Source organism: Pristiophorus japonicus, chromosome 19 (assembly GCF_044704955.1).
Source record: "Pristiophorus japonicus isolate sPriJap1 chromosome 19, sPriJap1.hap1, whole genome shotgun sequence".
Taxonomy (NCBI): domain Eukaryota; kingdom Metazoa; phylum Chordata; class Chondrichthyes; family Pristiophoridae; genus Pristiophorus; species Pristiophorus japonicus.
Window position 1 is genome coordinate 73,540,497 of NC_091995.1, and position 13,633 is coordinate 73,554,129.

A 13,633-nucleotide genomic window follows, 5' to 3' on the forward strand; every position below is an offset into this window, starting at 1 on the left:
ACCTGTGACAGAGGCTGTAATTGGACTGTACAGTCACCTGAGAACTCACTTTTGGAGCAGAAGCAAGAATGCCTTGATTTCAAGAGACTGCCTATTATGATGATGATTTAGGGAACAGTAATCATAGTATCATAAGGTTTAGAACTATGGAAAAGTACAGGGAAGAATCTAAAGTAAAAAATACTTAATTATAGGAAGGCAAATTTCAGTAGGATGAGAACGGATCTGGCCTGGGTAAATTGGAATCAAAGATTAACAAACAAAACTGTAGTGGAACAATGGGCTGCCTTTAATGTGGAAATATTTGAGTACAATTGAGGTACATTTCCACGAGGGGGAAAGGTAGGGCAACTAAAGTCAAAGCTCCCTAGATGATGAAAGAGATACAGAATAAGATGAAACATATAAAGAGTGCGTATGATAGATGTCAGGTCGAGAATACATCTGAGAATCAGACTAAATATAGAAAGTTCAGAGGAGAAGTGAAAAAGAAAATACGAGGGGCAAAGTGAGGGTATGAGAATAGAATGGCAGCTAACAAAAGGTAATCTAAAAGTCTTCTACCAGCATATAAGTAGTAACAGGTAATTGAGGTGTATATGGGGAGCGGGCAGGGAAGTGGATCTGAGTCCATGATCGGATCAGCCATGATCGTATTGAAGGCGGAGCAGGCTCAAGGGGCCGTATGGTCTACTCCTGTTCCTATTATGTTATAGAGTGGATAGGATGGGCCTATATCGCTTAGCAGAGAGGTCAATAACCAGTTTAAAAGTAATTGGTAGAAGGATTAGAGGAGAATTGGGGATAGCTTATTCTCACCCAGAGGGTGGTGGTGGTCTAGAACTCACTGCCTGAAAGGGTAATAAAGGCATAAACCTTCATCGCATTTAAAAAGTCTGTGGATGTGCACTTGAAGTGCCGTAACTTACAAGGCTATGGATCAAGAACTGGAAAGTGGATTTAGCCTGGATAGAATCATAGAAATTTACAGCACGGAAGGAGGCCCATTTTGGCCCATCATGTCCGTGCCGGCCAACAAGAGGCTCTCCAGCCAAATCATACTTTCCAGCCCTAGGTCCGTAACCATGCCGGTCGCAGCACTTTAAGTGCACATTGAAGTACTTTTTAAATGTGATCAGGGTTTCTGCCTCTACCATCCTTTCAGGCACTGAGTCCTAGATCCCCACAACCCTCTGCGTGAACAAATTTCCCCTCTAAGCCCCCTATAAATTTATGCCCCCTAGTTGTTGATCCCTCTAATGGAAATAGGCCCTTTCTATCCACTATTTCTAGGCCCCCTCATAATTTTATACAGTTCAATGAGATCGCCCCTCGGCCTCTGTTCCAAGAAAAACAAACCCAGCCTATCCAATCTGTCCTCATAGCTAAGATTCTCCATTCCCGGCAACATCCTCGTAAATCTCCTCTGTACTTTCTCCAGTGCAATCACATCCTTCCTGTAATGCGGTGACCAGAACTGCATGCAGTACTCCAGCTGTGACTCACAGTGTTTTATAGATCGTTGTCAGCCGGCACAGATACGATGGGCCAAATGGTCTCCTTCTGTGTCTACCTTTTTATGATTCTATGAAGACAGTATTTGCATAAAAGGCATACCACTCAGGGAGCAGTGTGAGCTGGTGCAAGAGGGCGAAGGCAGTGAAGAGGGCGATTGGATTGGATTGGATGTCACCGAGATCCAGGTCGGTGATTGGAGCGTGGGCAGGTACAGCAGGAGCAGCGAGGTCGGGGCGAAGGAGCGGTGAGTGATCGCGGACCGACATGATCGGGGCCCAGGAGAGGCGAGGGCCCAGGGGCAGTACGGACCAGCCCACACTGCGATATGTGCGTGCAGCAGAGCTGGTCTCCAGTCGTCTTAGCCACTGGACCAAGACCGAGCTCTGTCAAGCCCATGTGGTGGCTGGTGTGCAATGGTCACCACACAATAAAGAAATCCATGCACAGGCATCTTCCACCCTTCAACATGTAGTTTGGGACTGGGAATATCAGGTGACCAATCTCTGCACATGCGGAGCCGGGCGAACACGTCCCACCAATGAAACACCTGTGAACTCATCCCTTTTGGTGTGGAAGCCTTGAAAATCCTAGGGGATTTGCAAAACTGTAACAGATGAAATTTTGATACAGATAAGTGGAAAACCTTGCATATTTGAAGAATAAAAACGGGGAACATTATTTAAAGAATGGCATTGAAGGAGCTGGAATTGGGGTTGCAAGTGTTATAGGGGTGATTGCACACACTGCACTGAATTATTTCCAATTATTGCAGAGCAGCAACTCTGGGACAACAAGGCCCAGCCCCGCGCATGTGCGCGCCTGCTCGCCAGCTGATTGGTGGGACGTGTTAGCCCTGCTACGCATGCGCAGAGATTGGTCAGCTGATTGGTGGAGCGTGTTGGCCGGTGCGCACATGCGCAGAATCAGTCGAGCGGTGGGAGCCGAGCGGATCGGAGCTCGGCCTGAGAGCGCTGCCGGGAAATGCTTCATATAAAAACACCGACGTTTCAACAGGCCAGACCTCGCGACTCGGTGAGCCGGTCAGTGCTGGTTGTTTCCCGTCTGTCGTGCGCTGTGTGCAGGGGGCCGAAGGGCTGCGCTCTGTGGGCCGGGCCAATATTCACCTGGCGCTGGGCCGTGGGCTGTTGCTCGGTCTGTGTTGTCACCAGACACGGCGCAGCGGCCAGACCGCGGGCCCCTCCACCCCCCGGTCCATCACTGAGCTGCTGAATGGCCGAGCTCTGCATCAAACGTGCTGACCGCACCAACCTTGTGTCACCAGTTGAGTATCAGGCAGCTTGGAGCATTCAAAGGCATCCATTAACTGGAGGAGCCAAGGAATGCAGGTGGATTTTTAACATTTTGGTAAATGTATATATGTATGGTAATGTATATATTCCTGTATTCCGTGTCATTTTATTAATTTTTTTTGTCTTATAACACTCCTGTGAAGCGGCTTTGGACGTTTTACTACATTAAAGACGCTATAGAAATGTAAATTGTTCAGAGGATATACAATGGTAAAAGGGAGCTGGCAGGATAACCATTCCCGTTAACGTGAAGCTCCCTGGTGGCTCAGTAATGTCAATCTGCGGCTGATCCGCATAGACCAGAGGGGCCCAGGTCCAATTCTGGTCTCTCGTTAGCTGACTAGCATCACGCCGACAGCTGGCCTCGGCATCCCTGGGTTTTAGTGCTGATAACGCCAAGGTCGCGGGTTCGATCCCCTTACGGACCATTGCAATGTTTTACGTTATCCTCGACTCCGAGGGACTGCCTAATTCGTGTCTAATTTAAAATTATAGTGCGGGTGCTGGAGGGAAATCAGCTGAGATTTGCACCCCAGGCATCCCTGCTCGAAGTGAACATGTGCAGACATGTGTTGAGCACAGGATTGGGGTTGCGACATGTGTTGGACTGGTCAGATACAGCATAGGTGGGATGGATGTACGGTAAAACTGTCTCCGCTCTCACCCTCAGTGTACTAGCTACGGAATTAACAAGTCTCGTGTATTACTCGAAATACTAAAACTGTTTTTCTTTAAAGTAGTGGACCCATTGGTTGAGTAACTCCTTTTTAAAAAAAGAACAGGGTGAGACTCTTGTGGTAATTTTTGCTGCAGAGGCATGAGGGTTATACAAATGTATGACTAGTAATAGCTTTCATAGACTGCAGTTCACCTAACCCCAGTCCATTGATTGAAGGTGAGTGATTGAATGTGAGACAGTGTGTTTAGGCAATTGATCTGATGGGCAGTGTGTTTAGGCAATTGATCTGATGGGCAGTGTGTATAGGCAGTTGATCTGATGGGCAGTGTGTATAGGCAGTTGATCTGATGGGCAGTGTGCGGGAGTTCGTGAGGCGAGCGGCCTATAAAGGCCCATCAGTTCAAGGAGACTGGCGGGAGGCGGGAGTTCGTGAGGCGAGCGGCCTATAAAGGCCCAGCCGGTGCAGCTGCAACGGGGAGAGAAGGCAAAAAAGAAGTAGAAAGAAATCGAAAGGTGACGTCACAACCAAGTGGGTAAGTGATTGGCTGGTGATTGGTGAGTAGCGTTTATTTTTTTCTTTTCTTAATCAGTAAGTAACATTTAGCATTGTTGTTGCCAAATTAAGTTTATCTAGGGGTTAAGTTATGGCAGGACAGCTCGGACACGTGTTATGCTTCTCCTGTACTGTATGGGAAGTCAGGGACGCTTCCGGTGTCCCTGACGACTACGTGTGCAGGAAGTGTATCCGCCTGCAGCTCCTGATGGACCGCATTGTGGCACTGGAGCTGCGGGTGGATGAACTCTGGAGCATCCACGATGCTGAGAATGACATGAATAGCACGTTTAGCGAGTTGGTCACACCGCAGGTAAAGGGTACACAGCCAGATAGTAAATGGGTGACCAACAGGAAGAGCAGTTCAAGGACGGTAGTGCAAGGGTTCCCTGCGGTCATCCCCCTGCAAATCAGACACACCGCTTTGGGTACTGTTGAGGGGGATGACTCATCAGGGGAGGGCAGCAGCAGCCAAGTTCATGGCACCATGGGTAGCTCTGCTGCACAAGAGGGCAGGAAAAAGAGTGGGAGAGCTATAGTGATAGGGAATTCAATTATAAGGGGAATAGATAGGCGTTTCTGCAGCCGCAACCGAGACTCCAGGATGGTATGTTGCCTCCCTGGTGCAAGGGTCAAGGATGTCTCGGAGTGGGTGCAGGACATTCTGAAAAGGGAGGGTGAACAGCCAGTTGTCGTGGTGCATAGGTAAAAAACGGGATGAGGTCCTACGAAACGAATTTAGGGAGCTAGGAGCTTAATTTAAAAAGTAGGACCTCAAAAGTAGTAATCTCAGGATTGCTACCAGTGCCACGTGCTAGTCAGAGTAGGAATCGCAGGATAGCTCAGATGAATACGTGGCTTGAGGAGTGGTGCAAAAGGGAGGGATTCAAATTCCTGGGACATTGGAACCAGTTCTGGGGGAGGTGGGACCAGTACAAACCGGACAGTCTGCACCTGGGCAGGACTGGAACCAATGTCCTAGGGTGATTGTTTGCTAATGCTGTTGGGGAGGAGTTAAAACTAATATGGCAGGGGGATGGGAATCTATGCAGGGAGACCGAGGGAAATAAAATGGAGGCAGAAGCAAAAGATAGAAAGGAGAATAGTAAAAGTGGAGGGCAGAGAAACCCAAGGCAAAAAACAAAACGGGCACATTACAGCAAAACTCTAAAAAGACAAGCCTGAAGGCTCTGTGCCTCAATGCGAGGAGTATTCGGAATAAGGTGGACGAATTAACTGCGCAGATAGTAGTTAACGGGTATGATGTAATTGGCATCACAGAGACATGGCTCCAGGGTGACCAAGGCTGGGAACTCAACATCCAGGGGTATTCAACATTTGGAAAGGATAGGCACAGAGGAAAAGGAGGCATTGCTGGTTAAAGAGGAAATTAATACAATAATAATGAGGGACATTAGCCTGGACGATGTAGAATCGGTATGGGTGGAGCTACGGAATACCAAAGGGCAGAAAACGCTAATGGGAGTTGTGTACAGACCACCAAACAGTAGTAGTGAGATTGGGTACAGCATCAAACAAGAAATAAGGGATGTGTGCAATAAAGGTACAGCAGTTATCATGGGTGACTTTAATCTACATATTGATTGGGCTAACCAAACTGGTAGCAATGTGGTGGAGGAGGATTTCCTGGAGTGTATTAGGGATGGTTTTCTAGACCAATATGTCGAGGAACCAACTAGAGAGCTGGCCATCCTAGACTGGGTGATGTATAATGAGAAGGGACTAATTAGCAATCTTGTTGTGCGAGGCCCCTTGGGGAAGAGTGACCATAATATGGTAGAATTCTTTATTAAGATGGAGAGTGAACAGTTAATTTGGAAAATAGGGTCCTGAACTTAAGGAAAGGTAACTTTGATGGTATGAGGCGTGAATTGGCTAGAATAGACTGGCAAAGGGTACTTAAAGGGTTGATGGTGGATAGGGAATGGCAAACATTTAAAGATCACCTGGATGAACTTCAGCAATTGTACATCCCTGTCTGGAGTAAAAATAAAATGGGGAAGGTGACTCAACCATGGCTAACAAGGGAAATTAAGGATAGGGTTTAATTAAGAGGGGGAAAATAGAGTACGAGAGGAAGCTTGCAGGCAACATAAAAACTGACTGCAAAAGCTTCTATAAATATGTGAAGATTAGTGAAGACAAACTTGGGTCCCTTGCAGTCAGATTCAGGTGAATTTATAATGGGGAACAAAGAAATGGCAGATCAATTGAACAAATACTTAGGTTCTGTCTTCACGAAGGAAGACACAAATAAACTTCCGAATGTACTAGGGGACAGTGGGTCAAGTGAGAAGGAGGAACTGAAGGATATCCTTATTACGCGGGAAATTGTGTTGGGGAAATTGATGGGGATGAAGGCCGATAAATCCCCGGGGCCTGATAGTCTGCATCCCAGAGTACTTAAGGAACTGGCCCTTGAAATAGTTGATGCATTGGTGATCATTTTCCAACAGTCTATCGACTCTGGATCAGTTCCCATGGACTGGAGGGTAGCTAATGTAACACCACTTTTTAAAAAGGGAGGGAGAGAAAATGGGTAATTATAGACCGGTTAGCCTGACATCAGTAGTGGGGAAAATGTTGGAATCAATCATTAAGGATGAAATAGCAGCTCATTTGGAAAGCAGTGACAGGATCAGTCCAAGTCAGCATGGATTTATGAAAGGGAATTATGCTTGACAAACGGCGCCGGAAAAAAAACTCGCGATTCTGGAGAGCCCTGCAGCTCCTTGTCTGTTTGGCGCGGCGCCCAGGGGGGCGGAGCCTACACTCGCACCGATTTTGTAAGTGGGAGGGGGCGGGTACTATTTAAATTCGTTTTTTTCCTGCCGGAACCCTGCGCGTGCGCGCTGGAGCGTTTGCGCATGCGCAGTGTGAAGGAAACATTGGCACTCGGCCATTTTTGTAGTTCTTTGTAGCTGTTTAATTTTTGAAATTTTTTTAATAAAAGCACATTGCCATCAGCATTGAGGCTTCCTGCAGCCTTCTCACTGTCTCCTTCCCGCCCGCCGTCTGGAACGTCTTCCTCCCCTCCCCCGCTGCGTTCGGGCGGGTGGGCCCGCACTCCCTCCCTCCCGCCGTCTGGAACGTCTTCCTCCCCTCCCCCTCCCCCGCTGCGTTTGGGCGGGTGGGCCCACACTCCCTCCCTCCCGCCGTCGGGAACGTCTTCCTCCCCTCCCCCGCTGCGTTCGGGCGGGTGGGCCCGCACTCCCTCCCTCCCGCCGTCGGGAACGGCTTCCTCCCCCCTCCCGCTGCGTTCGGGCGGGTGGGCCCACACTCCCTCCCTCCCGCCGTCGGGAACGGCTTCCTCCCCTCCCCCGCTGCGTTCGGGCAGGTGGGCCCACACTCCCTCCCTCCCGCCGTCGGGAACGGCTTCCTCCCCCCTCCCGCTGCGTTCGGGCGGGTGGGCCCACACTCCCTCCCTCCCGCCGTCGGGAATGGCTTCCTCCTCCACCCCCTGCCATCGGAAACGAACGAATGAACTTGTGAGGCTGGCTGAAGCACTTTCACACAGGTAGGAAGATGGTTTATTTAATCTTTTCTTTGCTTATAAATGTTTATTCAGGTTGGATTTATTTGTATAAGTATAAATAAGGATTTATTGTAGAATTTAATGACTTCCCTTCCCCCCCCCACCTCGTTCTGGACGCCTAATTTGTAACCTGCGCCTGATTTTTTAATGTGTAGAACAGGTTTTTTCAATTCTACAAAAATCTTCACTTGCTCCATTCTAAGTTAGTTTGGAGTACGTTTTCACTGTGGAAACTTTGAAATCAGGCGTCAGTGGCCGGACACGCCCCCTTTTGAAGAAAACATTCTGTTCCAAAGTAGAACTGTTCTAACTGACTAGAACTGCAGAAAAAAAAATGTGGAGAATTGCGATTTCTAAGATAGTCCGTTCTCCACCAGTTGCTCCTAAAAATCAGGCGCAAATCATGTGGAAACTTGGGCCCATAATGTGGATAAATGTGAGGTTATCCATTTTGGGGGCAAAAACACGAAGGCAGAATATTATCTGAATGGCGGCAGATTAGGAAAAGGGGAGGTGCAACGAGACCTGGGTGTCATGGTTCATCAGTCATTGAAAGTTGGCATGCAGGTACAGCAGGTGGTGAAGAAGGCAAATGGTATGTTGGCCTTCATAGCTAGGGGAGTATAGGAGCAGGGAGATCATACTGCAGTTGTACATGGCCTTAGTGAGGCCTCACCTGGCATATTGTGTTCAGTTTTGGTCTCCTAATCTGAGGAAGGACGTTCTTGCTATTGAGGGAGTGCAGCGAAGGTTCACTAGACTGATTCCAGGGATGGCTGGACTGTCATATGAGGAGAGACTGGATCAACTGGGCCTTTATTCACTGGAGTTTAGAAGGATGAGAGGGATCTCATAGAAACGTATAAGATTCTGACGGGACTGGACAGGTTAGATACGGGAAGAATGTTCCCGATGTTTGGGAAGTCCAGAACCAGGGAACATAGTTTTAGGATAAGAGGTAGGCCATTTAGGACTGAGATGAGGAGAAACTTCTTCAGTCAGGGAGTTGTTAACCTGTGGAATTCCCTGCCGCAGAGAGTTGTTGATGCCAGTTCATTGGATATATTCAAGAGGGAGTTAGATATGGCCCTTACGGCTAAGGGGATCAAAGGTTATGGAGTGAAAGCAGGAAAGGGGTACTGAGGGAATAATCAGCCATGATCTTATTGAATGGCGGTGCAGGCTCGAAGGGCCGAATGGCCTCCTCTGCACCTATTTTCTATGTTTCTATAGGCAATTGATCTGATGGGCAGTGTGTATAGGCAATTGATTTTTCTATAAAAGCTCTGGCAATGAGGAAGAGGAGTTTAACAGCAGGGCAAAGAAAATTACACTTTAGCAAGTGCCCTGAAAACATACTTGGATTAGTTTAAAAGTTCAGCCACAGTTATTTGATTCGTCCATCACAAAGTGCAGACACTCCCAGATTATCAGACGATCCTTCCGAATGAATCACTGCCCTTTCACCTCTGGGGCCTTTGGTTCCCCGCCAGATAGGTGGAACAAAAGTTTTCTCTCTCTAAAGCCCCTATATGTCTCATGTCAGAAACACTAAAAGGAATTGTCAAAGTTTATTTTTGCTTTTGTGGTTGGTCTGCTGTTTCTCATTGCTGATATTGTATAACAGGTGCAGGCATAGATCCTAATAGGCACAAGTCCACAGCTGGAGCTCAACACCAGTTGGAAATCTCACTCGAGAAAGCAAAGGACTGGTCAGCTTGACAATTTAAAACTATTATTAACTAATAATGCATTGGCCACTGGCCACTGGCCACAAGGGGCTAATTGAGTATCAAGATGTGTCAAATTGTATTATTAATAAATAAAAACTAAGTAATAGATACTGTCATTGGGCATGTGATCTCAGTACTCATACTCAAAGTATTTGCAGGTGTATTTTACCCTCTGCGCGTTGGTTGGTAAAAATGGTTTGACGAAAAGCAGTGTTTTGTGATGGTTGTGTGATTTACTTCTTTGGCCCCTGCTTATTGATGATCTGTTAAATTGGTGAGTAACACGGGTGAAAACAACAGGGAAACACCAGCAACATTGTGCAGATTGGGGAGCTCTCATCGTGGTCACATCGACCAATCGGAATGACTGCTTCAGATCAGCAGAAGAAACCCAACCAATAATGAGCAGCACCCAACCACATTCTGGATGGAGAGCAGGTGGGGAACGGGGGTGGGTGTGGATGGGGAACTGGTGGGAAGGGAGCCGGGGGAGGGTCGGGTCTGGCAAGTATCGACTTGCGAGTCAACCTCAGCAATCACTGATGGATTCAAAGTACCGCACGCAACTGCTGCACACAAACCTAGAAGCTGCGCTAAGATGTGGAGTCTGAGAAAATCAAGCCTCAAATCCAAACTTTAGTGAGAGGGAGAGACTGCAAAGTTTCACACTGAATCGTGGGAGAGGTTTGTTCAGTTAATGTACACGTGGAGTGTGTTTACCTATATTGTCTGTGTGTAAGATGTTTACTGAGATAATAGCATGTGGCTAACACACTGTCACTGTAGCCACACCTGTCGGATGTTGTGGGTGAGCCAGAGCAGAGGGAGCTTTGCCAGGCATCCTATGTTGTAGCTGCCCTGGGAATGCTTGACAACTCTCTGTGAGGAAGAGAAGATAGTTTACTTTTTGATGCGGCATGAAACTCCCTTTACACTCTCTCAAAATTCCTAAAACTCAACTTTCAAACGTCCTTATTCCATCCGTTGTCCTGTGAGTGGAAATACTCGTGATGATTCTGAATCCCGCTGTGTGTTGAGGATGATTCTGTTAGATAGAATCCAATTGAATTATAATTTATATAAATCTGTTTCATTGATATTTAACATGTTTGTTTTTCTTTAAAGTAGTCTCTTAGAACATGGACATCCTACAGGCCTGTGTGATTGTGATGAGCGTATGCTTCACTATATTCAGACCTTCCAGTGGTCAGAAACAAAACTTGGATTCAAGTCTAGAAATCTGTATCCTTTCTAGCACCGATGGCCTTTCTCGGGGACTATAATACAATATATATAATTCTGCTACCTCTTTCAATCTAACAGGAATGTCAAAACGAACATGACATAAAAACATTGCTTCCTAGGATGAAGCAGGAGGCAGTGGATTGGTGCATAGGAGAGGCTCATGCCTGTGACTTTCTCACATAGTATTGTCTTGATCTCTTTTTTCGTAGACAGCCATGGTTCCAGCTCCTGGATACTAGCCAACAACCCCTGTTTGTGCTAGTGTAAAATGTTGGGGGAAGACCGAACTGTGATGCACTCTATTGTCAAGTAGCCTACTGACACTATTTTGGATCGCATAAAGAATGAGCACTTGAATGAGATACCAGAGCATGCTAGTGGAAAGGAAGGAGGGAGGGAAAATGGAGCTGTACATTCTGAATTCCTTCAAAATCATTACATAGAAATAATGTCATGGAAATGGGCCCAACCAATCCCTACTACTAGTTTTGTATGACAGCCAAAGCTAAGTTTGGCTATCCATTCCGATGGTCTCCTGAGACGCCGTACGGAAGAATGAGGTTCCTCCCACAGCAAATCACAGTGGGCAGGTTGATGTGACGTGTTCCATGGTCTGGGACTCATGGCCACAATCGCAATTCGGGTTGTCCCTTATCTTCCACTGGTGGAGCAGGTGGTCACATCGTCCAGTCCCTATTGGTGATTATCTCCCAGACAAGAGTAGTCCTAATCCCATGCGCTTGCTCTGTTCCCGCAACCCTTTATCCCTTTCCCTTAGCCTCCTATCTAAGCTATTCTGAAAGGTTGATGCGGTCTCTGCTTCAATCACTAACTCTGGTCGTGTATTCCACAGCCCTCTGTGTAAAATGAACTTTTCATCCACTCTGTCCTAAACCATTTATATTTCATTATATATCTAATTCCCCTCGTTCTACACTCCCAAACCACTGAACACACTCTTTTTCCATCTACTTTGTCTCATCCCTTCATCACTTTAAACATCTCTAAATCTCATTCGAACAAAAACAGCCCCCAGTGAAATAAAAGTTTGACACTGATTTGATTTGTGTGATATAGTTGTGAACATTTACCTTTTTGTTTTTTGCTGTTTTAACATAAGTACGTAAGAATTAGGAGCAGGATTCGGCCCCTCGAGCCCGCTCCGTCATTCAATGAGATCATGGCTGATCTTCGAACTCAACTCCTTTCCTGCACTATCCTCATATCCTTGCTTCAATATCGAAAAATTATCGATCTCTGTCTTGAATATACTCAAAGACTGAGCCTCCAGAGTCCTCGTGGGCAGAGAATTCCACAGATTCACCACCCTCTTGAGTGAAGAAATTTCTCATCTCAGTCCTAGACTCCCCAGCCCGGGGGAAACATCCTCCCTGCATCTACCCTGTCAAACCCTGTAAGAATTTTGTATATTTCAATGAGGTCACCTCTCATTCTTCTAAACTCTAGAGAATATAGGCCTAGTCTACTCAATCTCTCCTCATAGGACAATCCCCCCCCCCCCCCCCCCCCATCCCAGGAATCAGTCTGGTGAACCTTCGCTGCACTCCCTCTATGGCAAATATATCCTTCTTTAGATAAAGAGACCAAAACTGTACACAATACTCCAGGTGCGGTCTCAGCAGGGCCCTAGATAATTACAGTAAGATGTCTTTATTCTTATACTCAAATCCTCTTGTAATATAATTTTCTCTTGTAAATTTCCTTCCCCTTCACACCTGAAGGCACTGACCCTTACTGAGGCACCTTCAATGGGCACCCTCCAATATCTCACTGGCAGAAAACTTTGGCAGGCTACTTATTGTAGTGGTGGTGCAGGGATATGATAGATCTTTCACCCAGTGTCCACATACGCACACATTGCTGTCAGACACGGGAACCCTGACCAATTAGACAGTACCCAAGACCACTTGAGATCAACTAACTCAGCACAGTCCTGGAGTTGAGCCCTTCCTGTCTGCATCCCAGGGTACTTAAGAAAGTGGCCCTAGAAATAGTGGATGCATTGGTGGTCATTTTCCAACATTCTATAGACTCTGGATCTGTTCCTATGGACTGGAGGGTAGCTAATGTAACACCACTTTTTAAAAAGGGAGGGAGAAAGCGGGTAATAATAGACCGGTTAGCCTGACATCAGTAGTGAGGAAAATGTTGGAATCAATTATTAAGGATGAAATAGCAGCGCATTTGGAAAGCAGTAACAGGATCGGTCCAAGTCAGCATGGATTTATGAAAGGGAAATCATGCTTGACAAATCTTCTGGAATTTTTTGAGGATGTAACGAGTAGAGTGGACAAGGGGGAGCCAGTGGATGTGGTGTATTTAGACTTTCAAAAGGCTTTTGACAAGGTCCCACACAAGAGATTAATGTGCAAAATTAAAGCACATGGTATTGGGGGTAATGTACTGACGTGGATAGAGAACTGGTTGGCAGACAGGAAGCAAAGAGTAGGAATAAACGGGTCTTTTTCAGAATGGCAGACAGTGACAAATGGGGTGCCGCTAGGTTCAGTGCTGGGACCCCAGCTATTTACAATATACATTAATGATTTAGACGAAGGAATTGAATGTAATATCTCCAAGTTTTCAGATGACACTAAGCTGGGTGGCAGTGTGAGCTGTGAGGAGGACCCTAAGAGGCTGAAGGGTGACTTGGATAGGTTAGGTGAGTGGGCAAATACATGGCAGATGCGGTATAATGTAGATAAATGTGAGGTTATCCACTTTGGTGGTAAAAACAGGAAGGCAGAATATTATCTGAATGGTGACAGATTAGTAAAAGGGGAGGTGCAACGAGACCTGGGTGTCATGGTACATCAGTCATTGAAAGTTGGCATACAGGTACAGCAGGCGGTGAAGAAGGCACGTGGCATGTTGGCCTTCATAGTGAGAGGATTTGAGAATAGGAACAGGGAGATCTTACTACAGTTGTACAGGCCTTGGTGAGGCTACATCTTGAATATTGTGTACAGTTTTGGTCTATCTGAGGAAGGACATTCTTGCTATTGAGGGGGTGCAGCG

At 46.7% G+C, this 13,633-nt stretch overlaps 1 protein-coding gene across 6 annotated transcripts in view; it reads left to right on the forward strand.

The window, feature by feature from the left end:
• The window catches only part of LOC139229946 (coiled-coil domain-containing protein 134-like), a 39,634-nt gene that overhangs the window by 5,486 nt on the left and 20,515 nt on the right, over positions 1-13,633 (forward strand). The window contains exons 1-2 of one of the 6 annotated variants that reach the window (XM_070861602.1): positions 2,425-2,558; positions 10,475-10,591. In XM_070861602.1, coding sequence (XP_070717703.1) covers positions 10,489-10,591 — 103 coding nt within the window. In that variant the 5' untranslated portion in view covers positions 2,425-2,558; positions 10,475-10,488. Of the gene's footprint in view, positions 1-2,424; positions 2,559-10,474; positions 10,592-13,633 lie in introns of those variants that run through there. The other 5 variants (XM_070861603.1, XM_070861604.1, XM_070861605.1 and 2 more) reach the window with 5 other exon arrangements.